This window comes from Vulpes vulpes, chromosome 2 (assembly GCF_048418805.1).
Source record: "Vulpes vulpes isolate BD-2025 chromosome 2, VulVul3, whole genome shotgun sequence".
Lineage (NCBI taxonomy): Eukaryota > Metazoa > Chordata > Mammalia > Carnivora > Canidae > Vulpes > Vulpes vulpes.
The window spans coordinates 20,748,925-20,768,843 of record NC_132781.1 but is presented as its reverse complement, the minus strand read 5'-3'; the positions used below and the strand labels follow the sequence as shown (position 1 = coordinate 20,768,843).

The following is a 19,919-nucleotide window of genomic DNA, read 5'->3' as shown; positions in this document are numbered from 1 at the left end:
GGCCAAAGGGCCAGAGAGGGGGTGGGAAGGGCAAGAAGGCTTGGAGGGGGTGCTAAACACCAAAGACCCCCAGGCCTGGAGCAGAGGCAGCTGGCTGAATCCACCCTCATAATGTCAATCCCGGGTTATCCCCATGAAGCACAATAAGACAGTTACGTCACTGTAGGGTTGGATATGTCACTCTGCTGTAGACAAAGCTACTAGTTTGGGAACTGCAGGAAACAGCTACAATCTCGAGTGCCTGGAGCCCGTGTAACTGTTTCACAAAATGCCTCAAGCTCACACTATGTGTACCAAAAAGAGGCAGCATCAGCCCCACGCTAATGCCTATTATCTGATGCTGGCTGCAAGGGCTGGGTGGCAGGGGTCGCATCTGATGAACCAGAGGATAAACAGGGTACGCGAAATGCAGACAGGCTGGTATCTATGTGTGCTTTTACGGTGGGTTCGCAGGAAGGGTGATGGATGGTACCTGTAATAACTGTTGCATTGACAGGAACCACCACGTGGGTGCTTCCTTTGCGGTCCCAGCTCTAGGCTCCTGCTCTCTGCTTAGAAACAGAGTCTGGGAGACCTTGCCACCTCCGGGTATTGCTGTCTCCCTGACTCCTCCACAGCTTCCCTGCCTGGCTCACATGCCCCCAGAGGAAGTAAGGGGGTGGAAGAGAAGATAGCAAGGAGTGGGGTAACCCAGGCACAGTATGGGTCCCTTAGTGCCAGGAGAGCCCACAGGAAGGCTTAGAAAGGCCCGAGTTTTCATATCCTCACATCCGTTTGGCCCATGTGCCATACCCACTCTCATAGCAAAGCCCAGCTTTGTGCCCCAGCATGGCCCGCCCCAGTAGAACCTGGATAGGGCAGGCAGACAGGGGTGCCTGAACCTGCTGGTAGTTACCTTGTGGCATGGCAGGCTTGGCCTTCTTTGCAGGTGCCACCTCATCGGCCCTGGACTCAGAAAAAGAGGCTGTCCTGCTGGGGGCTGGAGTCTGGGGTGGGACAAGGAGACAGGGTAAGAGTCACAGGTAGCAACTGGGAAAAAGAACTATTTGGTCCTTAAGCTTTGGTTCCTTAAGGCCCAAAGAGATCCAGTAACAAGAACGATGCACATCCTCTACAAAGTGCTTCCAAAAGTATTATTCTAACAGCCCTCTTGACATGGGAATTAGTATTGTCCCATGTCACAGATGAGCAAACTGAGGCTTTGACACATGCCAAAGCCCCACTCTTAACAGGATTAAATTCAGGTCTGATTTTTAACCCCCTGATCTAACCTCGATGGCTTAGTCAGTGCAGTGTGCGACTCTTTATCTTGGGGTTGTGAGTTCAAGTCCCATGCTGGGTGTTGAGCTTACTTTAAAGAAACCAACCTTTTTCCCCAGTGCCCCCAGATGGCTAGGGACAGAGGGCGGGCACTGTGTTCTAGATGGGAGGAAGGTATGATGAGGAGGCAAAGATGACACACCATGCTTTATGTAGAGGACAGGTGGCACCTACCGATGTACTCCCACTGGCATTGAGGAGGAAATTTGCAGTGTGGGCTGCTGTGGGTGGCTGGTTGGGGATGGGCCGGTGACCCAGAGCCATGCCCACAATGGCTGTCATATGAGTTTCAGTACCAAAGACATGGATGGGGATCCCAGTGGTCTTCCCTAGGAGGGAAAGAAAAGAATCCATCATTCAAGTCTTCAAATAAGTACCCAAGTCCACATGACTCTACAGAGGCCCCTGCCTGACATCTAGTGCTTTTTTCTGCACAAGACCAATTATCGAGGATAGACCAACTGTCATATTTTCAGCATCAAGCAACTCTTTGTAAAGATGACCTGCTGAGTAAAGCAAGAAAGAGCTTTGCTGATACCCTGCAGTGGCCACAAGCATAATTAGGGTCTGCACTGTCTTGCTGGAAGCTGGCCCCTGGTCCCCTCAACCCCACGACCTTGACATCTGCCTGGCTTGGCCTCTGTTTCTGAGCTCCTGGGCTTACTTCCTTGGAGCTCTGGTCCTTCTCTGTGTGGAACCCTTTGGAGTGCCACCTCCTGAGAAAGGCCTTCCCTGACCTCCTCCCCGCACCTGCCACTCCACCGTATGCATTCCCACCAGACAGCATCTTCTTTTAGTAATCATTTACTTGCTTACTGTCCTCCTACTTGAATTGCCTGTGACATTCACTGTGCTGTCCCCAAGGGCTGGGCCCCCAGCAGGAACTCTGCTGTCAATGCAAATGAGGCTTGGCACCCCTTTAAGTGAAGTAGGTGGGTTGTTTGCCAAACCCACCAGATTTGGGAAAACAGGAAGATGGGAAGCTTTTGCCCCTCCAAAATAAATGGAGGCACGACCTGCTCCCGGAGCAAGAGCATCTTCCGTCACTCCTCTGACATCTCACATGAATCCCTGACCCACAACTAACTCTCTTAGCAATGAGGGCTGCACGGAAGATCAAAGTTGCTGGTGACCAATTCACATTCTCAGGCTCAGTGAGGTTAACTTAGGGAGACACAATTTTAGTCCAGACTGAGAGGAGGTCCCCAGCTTCTGGAAACCTCTCAACGTGAGATCTCAGGAACCTGCTAGAGACACTCAAAATGCAGAAGGGAGAAAGGAAACCAAAACAGAGGCCACCACCCTCTTGTCCCTCACCTTAGCAAGGGACAATGCTTTCCCATTTACCAGTTACTTGCCCTTCCTCTCCCCCACAGCCCAAAAGGTCGCCACCCTCCTGCCTCTGAACCTACTATCCACCTGGCAGCCAAACAACCCTTCCAACCCTAAGTCCAGGTGTGCCACTCCCTTAGTCTTGCAGAGATTGCCAGCCCAGGGCCACGGCCAAGTGCCCCTGGTACCTGTACCACCCCACATGGCTCCTACTGTCTCCCCGCCTCACCTGCCAACAACCTGCCTTTGCTCCCTTGGTCCTGCCTGCTGGTCTAACACAGTAGCACGCTCCCACACAGGGTCCTGGGACTTGCCCTTCCCTCTGGGGTCGCTGCTGAGCTGCTCCCTCCTCTCCTCCAGCTCACTGTTCAAATGTTACCTTTTCAGTGAAGGATTCGCTGATCACTCCATTAAAACCGGTCCTGTCCCCCCCCCCCCAACAAACACACCATCCCTTTATTTGGCTTTGTTTGCTTTTGTGGCACCTAGTGCTACCCGATGTTACAGTCAATGTTCACAACAGCACAAGGGGCCTGCTATCTGTCACATGTGCAGCTCTAACTCTGGTGCTTGGCATAGAGCAGGCGTTCCACAAATATTTGCTCAACAAACAGCTGAATGGAAATGCTTTCTGAACCATTCTGAAGTTTAGGTCAGGGGTTCTGTCAGATGAGCACAGAGAATGTTAGCAGAAGCAAGCTGCACATCCAGAAAGGGGAGGGCAGGAGTATGGAAGTGTCTGCTCACGGAAGTGAGCCTCTTCCAGAAAGCCCACAGAGGTAGGCCACTATATGGTGGTTTGGGAGAGAAAAGGTCCCCATCTTACCGACTTCTCCCATCACCCGCAAGCCTTCTTGATAGTTGGGGCCACCTCTTCGGACAAAGATGGTGACCTCATGCTCTTTCAGGGGCCCCTGGTAATCTCGAATCGCTCTCACAATGCCCTGGAAGCATGAAGGGCCAACAGACATTTGACTAAAAACAAGGCAGTCATAAGTCAGTTAGTTACAATTACAATAAACATACCAGGGTGCACATAACGAAAGTGGCTTCCTCATGGAGAAGCATGGCAGGCACAGGCAGCCAAGAGTTTCACATGTGTGGATTGGACTACGCACAATCAACTGCAAGGCCTGGGACACCCAGGCACTCATGATGTGGCTGACACAGTATTGCAGGATCGGGGAGTCACGCCCCACAACACGCAGGGTGCTGGCTCCAGCCATTATCTCTTATTGCAGTCTGGGGGGAAACTAAGGCCAGGGTCCTATGCAAGAGTTCTCGGAAGTATTAGGACCTGGTCCACTTAAATATCAAAGTCCTACTAAAGCTTCTTCCAGCAATTTTACGGAACAGCCCTTGCAAAGAATATCAACTCTGGAAACAATTTGGGACAATGTACAGGTACGTATCAGTTCTGTCTCTCCATACAGGAGGCTGGTTCACTCAGTCAGGAGTGGAGTGTCTACTGTCACCCAAGGTGAATGCACTATACCCAGTTCCTGCTCCAGACCTGAGCACCCAATCAACACTGCTGCCTTTATTACAGGATCACTCAGAAGTGAACACAAAACTGTCAAGATTCACCTGTTTCAGATTTGTTTGTTGAATTGGGACCAATGAAGGAGACCCTGTTTTAGGATAAAACTGACAAGGCCTGGTCTTCCTACTTCTTTAGAGCTCAGATTTTCAAGGCTGACATTTATTTATTCATTATTCTCAAGACTTCTAGCAACGACTAAATGGGACACATTTTTTTGAATAGCCTCAGTGAGCAATCAGACAATACAGAACAAGAAATAGCCTCCTGGGGTGGCTGCTCAGAAGGGGATGACTCCCAAGCCATTATAGTGCTGCCATTCTTCCTGACCAGCAGTCATACTCTGAACTGAGTGCTCACACCCCTGACCTGGGCACACAGACCCAGGCTGATAGGCCCTGGCTGGCTGAACAAGAGCCCCAGATCACTGAACCATTTTCCTCATTCTGACCTTTAGGAGAAGACCCGAATCTATCCCAGTGTCTTCTGCATCCCCAACAAGGAACCCTGGGATAAGCACACCTACTGAATTGGGTAAAAGTCATGGGAACCTGCTTCTGCCTCAAACCTTGCTTATGGAAACCTCCCTTCCTGACTTCGCCCAAACCCACACTCTCTAGAAGCTGCATAGTCCCCTGTGGCTGATTACCTTGAACGTGGCGGCCACATTGGTGAAGTTTGCAATGCTGCCTCCGATGATGAGGATTTTGCCTGTGTTTGAAGTAGAAGGGTTAGAAAGGTAGACATGAACATCTTACCAGATAGCCAACAACTAAGGGAGTTCAAAAGCAAAGGTTCCCCAAGTGTTAAGAGGTATCCATACAGAGGCTGGGTGGGGCAGGGAATAGGTTGGCTTCCCTTGACATCCGTTCAATCTTAACCAACTCAGCCTTCCATCGCCTATGCCACCAAGCAGGTGGTTAGGAACCTCTACACTGTTCCTAGTTGGCACTGAGAAACTCAGTTTGGTTTCTGGATACCCCTAGTGGGAATCTCTTCTGGCCCAAGGGCGGGGAAACTGGTATGTGTAGTCCCCAAACACTGGACAGGTGGTAAAGGGAAGCTGGAAATCCCACAGCCCAGATAGTAAGCGTAGAACTGGGCCACTAGGGGTGCCTGGATGGCTCAGTTAGTAAAGCATCTGCCTTCGGCTCAGGTTGTGATCCCTCCTGGGATGAGTCCCACATCGGGCTCCCTGCTTGGTGGAGAGTCTGCTTCTCCTACTCCTTCTGCCCTTCTCTCTGCTTGTGCTCTCTCCCTCTCTTGTTCTCTCTCTGTGTCTCTCTCTCAAATAAATAAGATCTTAAAAAAAAAAAAAAGTAGGCCACTAAGATCTGAGTTTATAGCAGTTGTTAAGAGCACACTGCTACCTCCTTTGCAGTCCCTCATAGGGCTTTATATACACATCACTTCCTTGCCTCTCCAGAGCCTACCATATCTAACAGATGCCACACTGCACACTGTCTAGTTGGAGAAACAGAGGTCCAGAAGCTAAAGGACTAACCCCAGGCTGCAAAGGACTAGGACCACCACCCTAGTGCCTTCTCGCCCAAAGCTATTCCCACTGCAGCACAAGGGGCTGTCCTGGGGAAGGAGCGTGTATATCTCACCGTCTGGGTGCTTCTCCCGGGTCATGAGGGAGAGGATTGTCTTGGCGTAGTCATAGGTCTGCTGTTCGCTGGGGGCACCTGAGTACTCCCCGTAGTTTGCCAGCTCGTTGACACCCCCTAAGTCACAGATGGTATCACTGCCAGGGAGACACAGAAGTCAATGCTGGCTCTGACTGTAGTGGCAGAGGGTGGCAGCCGGGTGCCCAGGAGGACATGTAGATGCCCCCCAAAGCCCAGTAGCCAGCCCACGGAGCCAATCTCTTGGGCCTCACACCCTCCAGGTTCACAAAAGGCATGCCTGAAGATCAACTGCACTACACCAGACTCTCCCTGACAGTGAGCTCTGCTAGCCCCAGGCCATTATGGGGCCCTAGACGGATACTGGCAAGTCAAAGAAACAAGGAGCACTTCCAGACACAAGGAAAAATCACGTATTGCAGGAGTCCCGGCCAGGCTACCCAAAAGGGAAGTGAAATGGTTGCAGCTAGAGGAGGGCCCAGCCAGGCACAGAAGGGAACATGGTAGATCACTGCCTAGAAATAGTGCAGAACCACCAGATATTGCAAACGGTATAGAATACAATCCCAGGGCAGCCCCGGTGGCACAGCAGTTTAACGCCGCCTGCAGCCCAGGGTGTGATCCTGGAGACCCGGGATCGAGTCCCAGGTCGGGCTCCCTGCATGGAGCCTGCTTCTCCCTCTGCCTGTGTCTCTACCTCTCTGTCTCTCATGAATAAGTAAATAAAATCTTAAGGGATCCCTGGGTGGCGCAGCGGTTTGGCGCCTGCCTTTGGCCCAGGGCGCGATCCTGGGGACCCGGGATCGAATCCCACGTCGGGCTCCCGGTGCATGGAGCCTGCTTCTCCCTCTGCCTGTGTCTCTGCCTCTCTCTCTCTCTCTCTCTCTCTCTCTGTGACTATCATAAATAAATAAAAAAATTAAAAAAAAAAAAATAAATAAAATCTTAAAAAAAAAAAAAAAAGAATACGACCCCAATTTTCCTGTGGAATGTGAAAGTATGAGTACTTATACAGGCATCAAAACAGCTGGAAGGATAAGCAGCACCGTGCTCACTATGGTGACCTACTGGGAGGAGGGGTGGGGAAAGAGCCAGGCAACATTCACTTTTAGGTTCTTCTCTGCATTTATCATACCTATGTGAAGCATGTATCATTAACCACAGAGATGAAAACCAATAAAAAATAACCTCATTTAGAAGCCAACAAGAAAGTTGCAGAAGGTAGCATACAGGCTTTTACCAGAGCCTCTGCTCTGCATGAAGGGGAGAAAATGAAGAGCCCCACCCCGACCCCCACCCCCACCCCAAGATGAAGCAGTCTGCTCCAGACCATGCACACGTGGACTCCGGACAGACCCAGCTGCCATCCCTGCAGCAGCCCCTCCGTCACCTGTACACTACAGAGGCGCCACCTCCGGCCACCATGGTCCAGATCCTCCCCTTGGGGTTCAGCAAGGTCAGCTTCAGACTCGCCCCACTTTTGGCATCCAGGTCTGCAATATAAGCTTCCTAGGGACCAGAGAGCAACAGGTGGGCCCTGGAGGTACCCCCTTCATTGGGTCCCAGCTCCCAGGACCCTGCTCCTTTCCCTGGAGACACATGAAGAGGTCCTCAGTTGCCTTAACAGGGCCAAGGAGAGGAGTTGTGTAAGGTCCTATGTGCCTGGGACAAAACATGATGATGTCTCTCAAGTACCAAAACCCCCATGGCCGCAGTCACTGCCTCGGGACACACTTCCCAACTCCTTTCTCTCTGACCGCAAGTTCCTGGCCCTCTGCTCAAGCCCCACGCCTCACTAGGTCACCCTGCTTCTTTTGTTTTGTTTGGTTTGGTTTTTTTGGTCACCCTGCTTCTACCATGGGCCCCCACTCCCAATGTCCACCTGCAGGCCCCATCCCTTCTCCCAGCCCAGCCTCTTCTCCTGGCCTCAGCTATGACTCACAAGGCCTGATCCTGTTGTGAGGACCTCTCAAAAGGATGAGGTAGGAAAGAGCAATTAAAATTCTCAGCAAGTGGCCAAAAGAACTACCTTCCTCTGGCAGGATTAGCAAGAGCCACTCGGAATTATCAACAAATCAAGTTAAGAGCCCAGGGAGGTTGATTAAGAGAGAAGTCTAAAAGGATTTCTGGCCATGATTCAGAGGCTTGGCTGACTCCCACTCCCCCCTCCTCTGGGGTTTTAAGAAAATTAAATGGTTTCAACCTTCCTTTCCTGCCAAATGTACAGCCCACGAGGGGAGCCTGATGTTTCTCTGAGATCAGTCACCCTCTCCCAGGTCCCCCTCACCCTCCATCTCCTCCCCAGAGCAGCCTTACCTCTGGATATGCCTCCCGCCCAAAGGGAGGAGGGAACTCTATATCACCCCATTTCACTTTGCAGATGTAGTCAGCCGTGGCATCTATCTTGGCCGCCAAGTCAAGGACATAGACGCCATCTTTGGTCACAACTACAAGAAAAGCAGAGGCAATCAGAGGCAGACTCCAGGCAGAGACAACCACCAACCTCCAAACACCTCCACAGGCTTCCCCACACACCAACCACCTCCCTCCTCCCCCCGGGGTCCCACCCAGACTTAATAACTAACTGCCCAGCTCCACAGAAGACCAGATGGCCCTTCCACACAGCTTTTACCCCATTAAAAGAAAATTATTTAAGATCACTACCCCTCAGCCCTGACCTACAGGTAATGTGACAGGGAAGTCTGTTTTAGTTGCCATGGCATTAAAAAAAAAAATGTATGTATTTATTTATTTGAAGGGAGGGGGGAACACGTGTGAGTCAGGGGAGGTGCAGTAGGAGAAGGAGAGAAGCAGACTCCTTGCTGAGCACGGAGCCCTATGATCCCACAACCCATGAGATCATGACTTGAGCATAAGAATTGGACACTTAACTGACTAAGCCACCCAAGTACCCCTATGCCATGGCAGATTTTAAACATTTTCTGAAATGCTACATTCTGGGCACCTTGGTAGCTCAGTGGTTGAGTATCTACCTTTGGTTCAGGTCATGATCCCTAGGTCCTGGGATCAAGTTCCACACTGGGTTCCCTGGAGGGAGCCTAATTCTCCCTCTGCCTATGTCTCTGCCTGTCATTCATTCATTTGTTCATTTACAAGTAAATGAATGAATGAATGAATAAATAAATAAATAAATATCTTTAAAAAAAAAAAAAGAAGAAAGAAATGGTATATTCCATACCTTAAATCTAACCATTGACCCTTCCATAGCCTTGCCATTAAAACAAAAAGCATTAAAGTAAAGGCTGCTGTCAGAATACCCCTGATGGGAAGCCCAGAGTGTGTACATCTGGGTTTCCTGAGGTTGGCTGGGAAGCCTTCAGTGTCTGGGGAGTGAGAAGCCACGGGGTGCACTGGGCCCCCAGCCAGGATTCACTTACTGCCGTCTAACTGGACATTCATCTTCCCTTCACCCCAGGGCCATTTAGCTAATTAAGTTAGCACAGAACCATCTGGTTCATTAGAGGGGCTGCATCTCCAGCTAGAATCTGGAATCGGACTTTGCCCTGAGCAGTCCTGGCCAGAGCCAGCTCACGCCACCTTCCTCTCTCACAGCCTGAGAGGCTTGGACTAAGGTCTTCCCAGCCTTGGGGCTCAATGATTGACCAACTCCTGGGGAGTGCTCTGAGGGCACTCAGAGGAAAGAAGGGCCTGAATGGTCAGACCTGTGCAGAGGCAGCCCAGATCCTGGCAGTACAGCTTAATCCACGGGCAGGAACACCCAGTAGGCAGAGAGATCAAAATCAGGACTTCCCCATCACAGAACAAATTAAAACCAAAGAAAGCTGGAGTTGGTCAAAGAGGAATAATCATGGTCTTCTGAGAGCTCAGAAACAGGAGATTGCACTCCATGAGCCCAGACATCCCTCTGCAAACACACTTGTCTGTATTGCCCTCTACAAGTGTTGGGGGTGGGGTCTGGTGTTCTGAATGTCAATGTCAGGGTTACCACAGGCACTGGAACCCTACTGTAACTGACCCTCGCCCAGGCCCACCCCAGCAGAGCCAGTTACCAAGGGGGTTGATCTCGAGGTAGGTGAAGTACAGATCTTCATAGAAATTGAAGAGGCCAGAGATAAAACTGGCCAGAATCCTAGAGGGGGAGCGAGAAGGGGACAGTCAATCCTCAGGGAGCCACGGAGCAGGCTCAGCAGCAGCCCCTCAAACATGCCCCTGTCTACAGCAACCTCTCACTGCCACTGACAGCTCCACTTCCTAACACTCGCCCTGCCAACCTCTCATTTTCTTCTAGTGAACCCTGCTCCCTGGACATCACTCTTCAGCCATCCAGGCGGAAAGGAGCTGTCAGGCATTAAGCTGGAGGCGGTGATGCCAGACACAGGGGCAACGGGGTGAGGGACGCTGCCGGCATATTTCAATGTGAGCCAGCCTCCTGTCCGCCCCCAGTTCCCCTCCTCAGGACGGGTACAGGCTGTGCCCACCCTCCCACCCAGATGCTGGGGCAGGTCAGCAGATGCCCTCATGGGGAAGACTGCCTTGCTTTCCCTACTCTGTGCCCAGAGCTGTCAGCCTTCCCCACTTCCCTGATGCCACCTGCCTGCCCTCCCTCTCACTCAACTCTTTCTTGTCGTCAGGAGCATGGACCAGCAGGTGTTTCTTGATGTCCTCGGGATTCAGTTTCTTGTCCACACCAACGAGCAACTTCTGGGCTTTGGCATCCACGTCGCCCACGTCCACCCCACCTTCATGGTGGAACAGGACATAGTCCCCTTCTCGGGTAGCATAGATGCAGACATAGAACTCCTCCGCCTTGAAGGGGAAGCCAGTACCATAGGAGTGAGGGGCACTCACCTGGGGAGCCCAATCCCTGTGGTCTCATTTCTAAAACCCTAATAGGGAACACTCACCTGGGGAGACCTGTCCCCCATCTTCCCCTCGGGGACAAGAGGAGAGAAGAGGCCACTGCCTCGCTAGCTGACAACCTCAGCCACTGTGAACTGACCTGGGGGAGGACGCCTACCTCTAAGTCTTTCTCATCTCAGTGCTGAGAAGTTCCCTCTGTTATGAGCCTTGATTCCTCCCTGCTACAAACTAAGTCTTTTCCTTCATCTCTGGACTCCCTGCTCCATGGCACCCTCAGACCTCTGGTGAAGCTTCAGAGACTCTGGTCCCTTTGACTTTTCTCCAGTAGCTTCGTTTCTTCTTTTACCATTTTAGGGTTGACGAACACAAAGGAAGGGAGAAGACCCAGCCTGAAGCCACCTCACACATACCTGACTGTGGGGAACGAAGGGTTCAATCAGAAAGTTCTTGAGGAAGCCTCGGGCCTTGCCAACCTATGGGGATCAAGGAATATAAAGCTTGGATGGACAGCATATCTTGTTCCCCAGGACAGGACTGCCCTCTGCTCCTCCCACCTGGCTGTCCCATCGGAGATGGGGCCTAAGTACTACTGCTACAACATCTGACAGAGCTAGATTTTCCAGGGAAAAAAAAAAAAAAACAGGGCAACGGGGTCACAGACCCCTAAGCTAAAGAAGTCTTCATGAGATAGTCTTTTCCGTCCACTGCCCTCATTCCAGCTACACTTTGAAGTGTACTGACGTTCTTTTTCTGCCTCCTCTAGAGGCTGACAAACAAGCTGGGCAGACAATGTTGCCCCAGCCCCAAAGTCACAGACATCAGGAGTCCTCTCCCTCCTGCCGTCAGCCATGCAAATTAAAGAGCCCAGACAAATCAAGGCACTCCATCCCAGAGCTCAACCAGAGAGACACCACCCAAGGATGGAAGTCCAGGCCCAGGGCATAGCAGGGATGGGTGCAGGGGGAGGGAGTGAGAACCTGACAGGGAAAACTTCACACACACTTTCCTGGCTGAGGATAACAGACCTGCAGAGCTAATCAGTTTGAGTGTGTCCCTGGAGCCTGCTGAGGCGAGACAGTCCTCATCCCAGTGTGTCCCGAAGCCCCCGCCCGCCCATGTGCGTCACTGCTGAGTCAGGAACCAGACAGTGATCCATCAGAGCTAATGAGCCGCTCCTGCTGGGACTGACGCTGCTGCCAGCTCAGACATTGCTGGCATCCCCCTCCCAAGGGCCAGCCTAAGGACCTCCCTGGAGATAAACATTCAGCCCCTAACCTTGCCATCCTCTCCCCAGACGACTGCAAGCACAAAGGCCAGTCAAGATCCCTCTGCCTCCAGGTCCATGTACGACTTTAAGAAACCCTCTTAAAAAAAAAAAAAAAAAAAAGAAGCCCTCTTGACTCCAAGAGCCAGAAACTGAGAAATTACCAGGAAGAGCTAATTTGAGAAAGCCCAGTAAGAGAGGAAGACAGTCCACTGCCATCCTCGTCCTACTTCCAGGACTGCCAAGGAAGAGAATAGCTCACCCCTGGTCACAGTCACAGGACCGCACACCCTCCCTGGTCTCAGGGACACCTGAGCCCCCTCCCCCTCTCCAGCCCCTTCTAAGAGGGAGAAGAACTGCAATTTTATCCCTGTGCCTGTTCTCCAGCCCCTTCTAAGAGCGAGAAGAACTGCAATTTTATCCCTAAGCCTCTCCTTGCCTTCCCAAACCAAATCTCACTTTAGCTCTCATCTACAGAGCAGACATTAATCACCAAGCTGGGAGAAGCCAAAAACTGAATTTACTCTTCAGTATTAACAGTCTCATCTGAGTCTCTCGGCCCCAAACAGTCTGTATCTCCCTTCTTGAACAGTACCACTCCCGTCCCCCTTTGGTATACACGTCACAAGCTGCCATTCCTTTTCTGGAAACTGAAAAGGAAATCCCAAGGACGTCTGGGTGGCTCAGTCGGTTGAGCACTTCCCTTCAGCTCATGCTCATGATCCTGGGGTCCTGGGATCAAGCCCCACATCAGGCTCCTCGCTCAGCTAGGAACCTGATTATCCCTCTCCCTGTGCCTGCTGTGTGCTTGCTCTCTTTCTCTCTCTCTCCATCAAATAAATAAATATTTTTAAAAAGCAAGCAAGCAAGCACGGGAGGGAAGGAGGAAAGGAGGGAAGGAGGGAGTGAGAGAGGGAGGGAAGGAGGAAGGAAAGAAGGAATTCCCAGAATGGGCCTCAGAGTCCCATCTCCACGATCACCTTTAAAGAAACACCATTTTCACCCAGCTGTGAATTGTACTGGGGTGACTTTTGCAGCTCATCTTGCCATTCCCTGATGGCAGAGCTGGGAATGGGCACCATGATTAGCCCTGCCATTCAAGTTAGCTCTTCAGGACTCTCGCCTTCCCCAGGCTACAGTGTGGATGGGTGAAGAGTAACCCACAGCACCACTGATCTGGAGGTGACCACATCTGCTTCTGTTACAAGAGCATCTCCACCTCAACCTGTCCCCATACTCACAGTGGCCTCCTGTCCCAGCCGCGGTTTCAGCCAGGACTTAACGCCTTCCAGTGTGAGGTTGACTCCCACTAGGCCGAGCTTTCCACGCCGTTTGATCAGCTGGTCTGGCTTGACTACCAAACTCTGAAATGAGAGGGGTTTGTATGTGGAGCAAGGAAAAGGAAGGGCAAGAGGCTATAGTTTGGGGACCCAAAGCACAGGAAAGCCTGTGTGGCTTCTAATCCATGCACCTACTCTTCAGGGTCAACTTCTGGAAGCTTCCTTCCCCTCTCCCAGCCTACACCTTTCTTTTGCCAACCAGGTATCTAGAGCCATCCATGGCCCAGGATCGGGCCTGGCAGAGTAGGTGCTCGCCAAATCCCTGCTGAATGAATGATTCACTACCCTCTCTATGTGGTATCTTAGCTTCACTGAACCATGAACTCTTCAGAATATGGACCAGCACCTGTGATCCAAAAGGAAGAATAGAGACAGAGCCCTGGGGTGACAAAGGACCTTAGAGACCTGATCAATCCTATCCCGGTGCTTGATCCTGCCTACAAGCCCCACAAGCAGCCCCTAAGCACTCTCACACACTGCTAGCCAGGAAAGGCACCACCTCCTAAGGCAGCGGGAGGGAATATACACCCCCAGAACTTGCCACGGGTCCTAGTCCTGCTCTCTGGACCCTACCCAGGAAGTCTGCACTTCCCAACAATGGCCCTGTAAGGAATCAGATGAAGGAGCCTTGACCCCAGACTCCAGGCTAGCTGCCCAAGGCTATCAGCCATTCTACACAAAGTTCACAGCACATTTCCTTGTGGACACATTCCTGTTATGCTCCATTTGGGGGGTGGGGCACAAACCTACTTTTACTGAACATCTACCAAGTGCCATGTGGCACACTAAATGCTTTCCAGACATTACTGCTAATTCTGTACTGCTCACAGGGTGAGTGTTACGCTCATCTGACAGATGGGGAATTAAGACACTCAAGAATGGTAAAACAGCTTGCTCCAGGCCACATGTTTAATCGACAGACAGCTTCAATCTGGACTCCAGTTTGTCCAGTTCCAAGCCCATGTGCTGTCTCCTATGAGGGCACCTCAACATGTGGGGTCCACAGCAGAACACAAAACCCCACTCAGTGCACTGCACACTGTCTATTGATGCGGGCAGTATGCCATCATGTGACTTGTTGTGATGTCTCCACTACACCAATCCTTTCTCTTCCTCTGAGCTTGGTCCTTGGGAGAAGGGGCCCAGGGAGGGCAGGCTTACCTGGCTGAGCAGCCAAGGGTGGTCCTGCAGCAGGCGGGCCCAGTCTGTGTCAGGGGTGACCCGGGCATACTTGAACCGGTTCTGGATGGCCGAGGTGGTGCAGATGTACTTGTAAAGGAGTTCTTTGCCTGTCTGCTCCGAAATCGCCTTGGCCGACATGGCTGCAGAGGGACCCACTCTACCTGTTGGGGGAAGAGGAGCTGGTAGGAAGGGGCAGGGGAAACAGATCAGTATACAGCTGCCCCCAGACAATAAAATCAGATCTTAGTGCTTCTCAAGAGAGGGAAAGAAAACTGGCTCAGCCGGAGGGATGGAAGGGAGATCTTAATGACCACTTCTGACAGCAGGGAAGGAGGATCAGGAAATGATGGGAGAGAAGGTAGTGGAGAAAAACAAAGGTGGTATTTTCCTCAGGACTCCTGGCCTCAATCCTGTCTCTACTTTCTCCTCAGCAAACCAACTCACATTCATCTCACAGTAAAAGGTAGCTGGATGGGGAGACAGGAATACCAGTGTGTGACCCAAACCCGAGTACTGGTCACACTCAAGGTCTCACACACACGGAAACACACCCTTTGGTTCTGTGACCTATGGGGCGCCCAGCCAGAATTGTGCAATGCTACCCTTACTCCCCCTACAGGTTTTATCCCCCCCACGCCCAGACTCACCCACTTCACACACTTACACTCATCACCAACCAGGCTGAGAGCCAGGCAAGTGAGTTTACTTAACCTCAGGCAGGATCAAGTCCCGAAGGAGCAAAGAGGAAGAGTCGTCTCAGAGTTTATTTCTCCCAGGACATTAGGCTCCCACCCTTGAGTTCAGAGCAGACACAGGGCAGGAGAACAGTGACCTTCAGTGCATCCCACCCGCTCCAATGAGTCACCCAGCAGCTAGTTTAGAGCAAGCCAGGGGCCTCTTTGGGGACCGCCCTGTACTGGTCACTTCTAACTGAGCCAAAGCTGGGGAAGGAGCCAGAAGTCATCTTTGGTCACATGCATGTAGACGCTCATCTTACATGAACCCTGGGAAGTACAATGAAATTCACCTCTTTCTTAGATGAGGAATAAAAGTTCAGAGGAATTAAGATAACTAGCCCCAAAAGTCAAACTAATAAGCAGGAGACCCAGGACTTGAACTCAAATCCTTATTCCTGGTCCCCAGAAAACGCCTAACACCTCATCCTTAGAGAAAAGACCATTTCTCCAAGGACCAGACTGTGGCCCCCTTCACCTCACAGAATAGTCTGTGATGACAATCTCCTTATTTTCCCTCCCCACTGCTGTGTCCTGAAACACCCATTCTCTCATGGGCAGTGACAGGAGCAAGTTGGGGAAAGGAATGAGAGGTGGGGGGAGGGAATGAAAGGAAACCATCATTCATGCTAAGAGTTTGTCCAGATCAGTAAAAGTCACTCCAATCTCTCCCACAAAGATTCCGAACTGAAGCTGCTGAGTTTGCTGGAGAAGAAAAGTCGTTCAAATAAAGGAGGGCAGAGTTAGAGGCCTGGCTGGGTTATATACCCAGGAAGGTTGGTCTCCATCCCCAGCTCAGGACAAGCCAAAGTTCCAGAGGCCACACTCCACCTCCCTCCCAACTGACCAGGCTGGGGCTTCAGGTTCTCACTCTGGCTTGGCTGGCCCCCTCAGCCTCCCAGCTAGTCTCCAGCTCAGCACAATGGGTGCTTTCAGTCTGGTGTCTGGCCCAAAGTGGGGTAGCTGGGAAGGGGCTCAAAAGAAATGTTTCCTTTTCTAGCCTTCCCCTGGGATGACTTCCGGCTCCTCCTCGACATGTTTCCGAAGGCGATGCCTCAACCAGCCCCAGTGTCCCACAGTCCTCCACCCCCCACCCACTCCAGCTCCATTTCCCAACCTTCTTGACTTCAGACCAGAAAAACTGGTCCTGAAATCAGATGGGTACACCTGCCCCCGCCCCCCTCCCAAACAGAGTATATAACTCAGGGCAGATATATCAGGGAAAGGAGGGCACAGCTGCTGACCACCCTCAGCAGTTCAGACATATCAGGTACCTGTGATCACAAACTCCAGGAGGAAGGAGCCCCTCAGCTAAGCCTCCCCAGCAGAGAGCAGTCTGGTAGACACTCCCAGAACAACGACCCCCCAGACCTGGCACCTCCCAAAGCAGACAAAAGATAAGGCTGAGAAAAGCGATGTTCTGCAGCTGAAAAATCACAACTTTCTTGAGCCCCAGATCAAATCTCAGACCCAAGAGATCATTTCCACAGGGTCCTGGAGGGAGGGGGGAGACACAACACAGGCACAATATAGGATAGAACATATTTGCCATCTTACCAAAACAACAGATGCCACCAGAGCACTGTGGCTTAGATGGGGCAGGGCCTTTCAAGGCCCAGGCAGGATTTATATGATAGAGTAACAGTAGGGACAGTATCTGGCCTTTGCTATTCACCAATGCAGGGTAAGGCTCACAAATCCAGGGAACAGACTGGGTAGAGAAAGCTCAAAAATTTAATCATTCGGGGGGGTCTTGGTAGTCTCTCTAGGGCCACGGCTCTTCATCTATTTGAGGTCTCAGACTCCTGAGCACCTAAAGCCCAGAAAAATGTGCCCCTACCTGACTGTGCATATCATTTCAAGACGCTTCTGATTATGACCACAGACCATCACTTAAGAGAATCTGCTCTAGTGACAATGGGACATAAAGTGTTAAAAAACAAAACAAACACCCCCCAACCCCGCCCCAAATCAAGTGTATACCAATCTGGATCTGGGAATCCAGGCCACCAACTCCCCAAGGACTGAATTATGTGGTCAAACTGATGACAGGTGGTTTTAGGACAGAGTTAAGACCCCCGGGGTCTGCTTTGAGGCCCCAGGAACTATCACCTAATACCAAGTAAATCATTCGGGGGAAATCATGCCAAGGAACCTGAACACACACACACTCACCCTCTTTCTCCCCCCTCAAAGGAAGGACTTTATGTGCTGAATGGGGTCTTTTCTGTAGACAGGTAAGCGAACCAGGATTGAGTTCATCCACAGCAGCCACTGAGGGCTGAGGCAGCCCACAGTAAGGCTGAATGAAAGGAGTTCATCCCCCAGGAATGTACCCCTGGGACACAGCCAGCGCAGAGGAACCACTGGGGATGCTACTTAGGGTCTCTGTCTGGGAAAGACAGAAAGCACTCATTTTTAGGTTAGTATCCATAAGATTGGTGTGGTTTTTGTTTCTGAGAGGACAAGAAATTCCTGGAGGAAAAGGGAGAAGCAGAATTCTGTGAGGGTCCCCTCCTGCAGCAAGCATAGTGTCAGAATGGGGGTGGAGACACCAGCTACCCCGTGTCCAAGGGCTCTTCCTGTCACCTTGGCCCAACCTGTTAAAGTTCTCTCAGAGATGAAAGTTACCAGCCCTGGGCAGCTGGGGTCTACCAGCTTTTCCTCACCCAGTATTTCAGATATCCAAGGATCTGAGCCGGCTGGAAGAGCAAAGTCAAAGGGTGGAGGGAGTAGGCTGTGCCTACTGTGCCATGCACTGCTCCTTCCGGCTAAAACTCCCCTGCCAGGCAGACCCTAGGGGACCACCCAAAGGCCGAACTCCTGGGCCAGTATCTGGCAAGGTTGGAGAGGGCAGCTGGCGCTGGGTCTGGCCCTCAGCCAGGCCCTACAGGAGGGCGGCGGCCGCATCCTGAGGCTCCTTCAGGACCCAGCCTTGGCCAGGCTCCGCGTCAGCGCCAGAGGTGGGGAGGGAGAGTGGCACTCTGGCCATCTGTCGCTTGGAGGCTGGGCCCGGAGGCGCTTCCAGAGCGAGGAGGGTCCTACCCGCTGCCCCACAGGCAGGTCCCCACAGCGAGGCCAGGCCTCGGGCACCGTGGGACAGCCCGGCCCCGCGTGGCTGCCAAGGCTGTGCATCCCGCTCGCTCCCTCCACTTTCTCCGCGCGGGACTCGGTCGACTCTTCACAAAAAAATTGAGAAAGGAAAAAAAAAATTTTTTTTTTAAATTGAGGAAGGGCCTGAGCCCGGGCAGGAGTGGGGCGAGTGGCCACCACTCTTCCTACTTCCCGTCCCCCGCGTGCGGTGGGGAGACCCGGATGGGCACACAAGGGAGCCCGCTGAAGCCCGAAGAGGCTCAAGGACTGGCCCCCGGTCGGGGTGAGGGGCGCCCGGAGAGCGCAAAGGCAGCGTGGCGGAGGGAAAAGCAGCCAGGACGACGGCTCACTGCGTGCAAATTCCCAGAAACTGGAATGTGGGGGAGTGGGGGTGGGGCCGCCGACACGCGGCCACCAGCCGGGGCTCCGAGCGAGGGCTAACCTAAAGCGAAGCCCCCCAGAACTTGCAGGCAGGTGCAGGGAGGGCACGTGAGCACCAAGCCGGCGTCGGGGAAGGCGGTTCCGGGTTGGGGGAGGGAGGCGGGAAGCTCCCGGGGCAGGTAGGGTCCCTCTCGCGAAGGCAGCAGCCCGCCACTAACCTCGCTGCGAAAGTCCGTGCGCGGCGCTCCCTCCGCAGGCCCCGCCTCGCCGCCCAACGCCCGGAGCGCTCCAGCCTCCAGCAGACGCCCGGGATCCGGCTTTTGTCTGGGCCCCTGCGGGCTTCTCCCCGCCCCCATCGGCACACGGAGCGAGCGGCTCTGCGATTGGTCACACGCGTTCCCTAGCCTGAGCGCCAGGGCTCCTCCCAATTCGCTGCCCGGTATAGCTCCGCCCCAGGGGGGGCGGGACGCAGGGTCTGCTGGGACTTGTAGTCCACCTGGAGCGTCCGTCCAGACAGCGGGCCGGCACCGCCTCTCGGGAGCCGGCAGGCCGGGGCGGGGCTGGGGGCGGGGCTGGGGCGGGGCTTCGGGTGGGGAGATGGGCCGGTCTATGCTGGAGAAGAACGTACGGGGCGGGGGGCCGTGGCCTGATCACTTAGGGGCTGGGCCGACCGCCACTCTGAAGGGAGCGGTGTGGGGGTGGGGTTGGCGGAATGGGCTGTAGCGCAGTTCTGGAGACCTGGAGTCTCCCTCTTCTCTCTCCTTGGGAGAAACTAACGTCCGTATCCCGGCTACCTAAAATCGGCCACACTGAAACCAGTTGCTTAGACCCGCTTTTTTAAGTAGCAGTGGCAGGCTGGATTTGCATTTGCACGTGGGCCCTCTCCAATGAGCCGGTGGGGCAAGATTAAGAGATGAGATTAGAACTCCTAATGTGGGATAGGGCGGGAATGGGGTGAGCGGGTGGGGCTAAGTGGGTGCCAGTCACACCGCTTTGCGTCCCACTCACCTCACCTCCTTGTGGAGCTGAGAATTCACCGGGAGATTCTAGCATGGGGCTAGGGCCGTATCTGCAGGTCTCCTGCTTCCCCTTACCGGCCATCCCAGCTTCCATGCTGGGATGAATGAACTGTTGCCTCCTTCTCCATTACCTGTGAGACAGGCTATTTTCCAAACCAAAAACTGGGACACCAGATCTGACAGGTGCCAGTGAACTTGGGTAGAATATTTGAAATCAGGCAATCCTGAAAACCAGGACATGTAT

General features: G+C 52.8%; 1 protein-coding gene across 6 annotated transcripts in view; it reads right to left on the bottom strand.

The window, feature by feature from the left end:
- Positions 1-19,192, bottom strand: part of ACLY (ATP citrate lyase) — a 44,700-nt gene extending 25,508 nt beyond the window's left edge. For 2 of the 6 annotated variants that reach the window (XM_025987136.2, XM_025987137.2), the window contains exons 1-14: positions 18,925-19,042; positions 18,178-18,223; positions 14,428-14,614; positions 13,168-13,290; positions 11,073-11,135; positions 10,418-10,608; positions 9,852-9,931; positions 8,137-8,267; positions 7,211-7,329; positions 5,803-5,939; positions 4,842-4,903; positions 3,479-3,596; positions 1,495-1,649; positions 896-986 (exon numbers count right to left, since the gene is read on the bottom strand). In XM_025987136.2, the coding sequence (XP_025842921.1) occupies positions 896-986; positions 1,495-1,649; positions 3,479-3,596; positions 4,842-4,903; positions 5,803-5,939; positions 7,211-7,329; positions 8,137-8,267; positions 9,852-9,931; positions 10,418-10,608; positions 11,073-11,135; positions 13,168-13,290; positions 14,428-14,614; positions 18,178-18,223; positions 18,925-19,012 (1,591 nt within the window). In that variant the 5' untranslated portion in view covers positions 19,013-19,042. Of the gene's footprint in view, positions 1-895; positions 987-1,494; positions 1,650-3,478; positions 3,597-4,841; positions 4,904-5,802; positions 5,940-7,210; positions 7,330-8,136; positions 8,268-9,851; positions 9,932-10,417; positions 10,609-11,072; positions 11,136-13,167; positions 13,291-14,427; positions 14,628-18,177; positions 18,224-18,874 lie in introns of all 6 variants that reach the window. The other 4 variants (XM_025987135.2, XM_025987133.2, XM_025987134.2 and 1 more) reach the window with 4 other exon arrangements.
- Between the last annotated feature and the right edge of the window lie 727 nt (positions 19,193-19,919).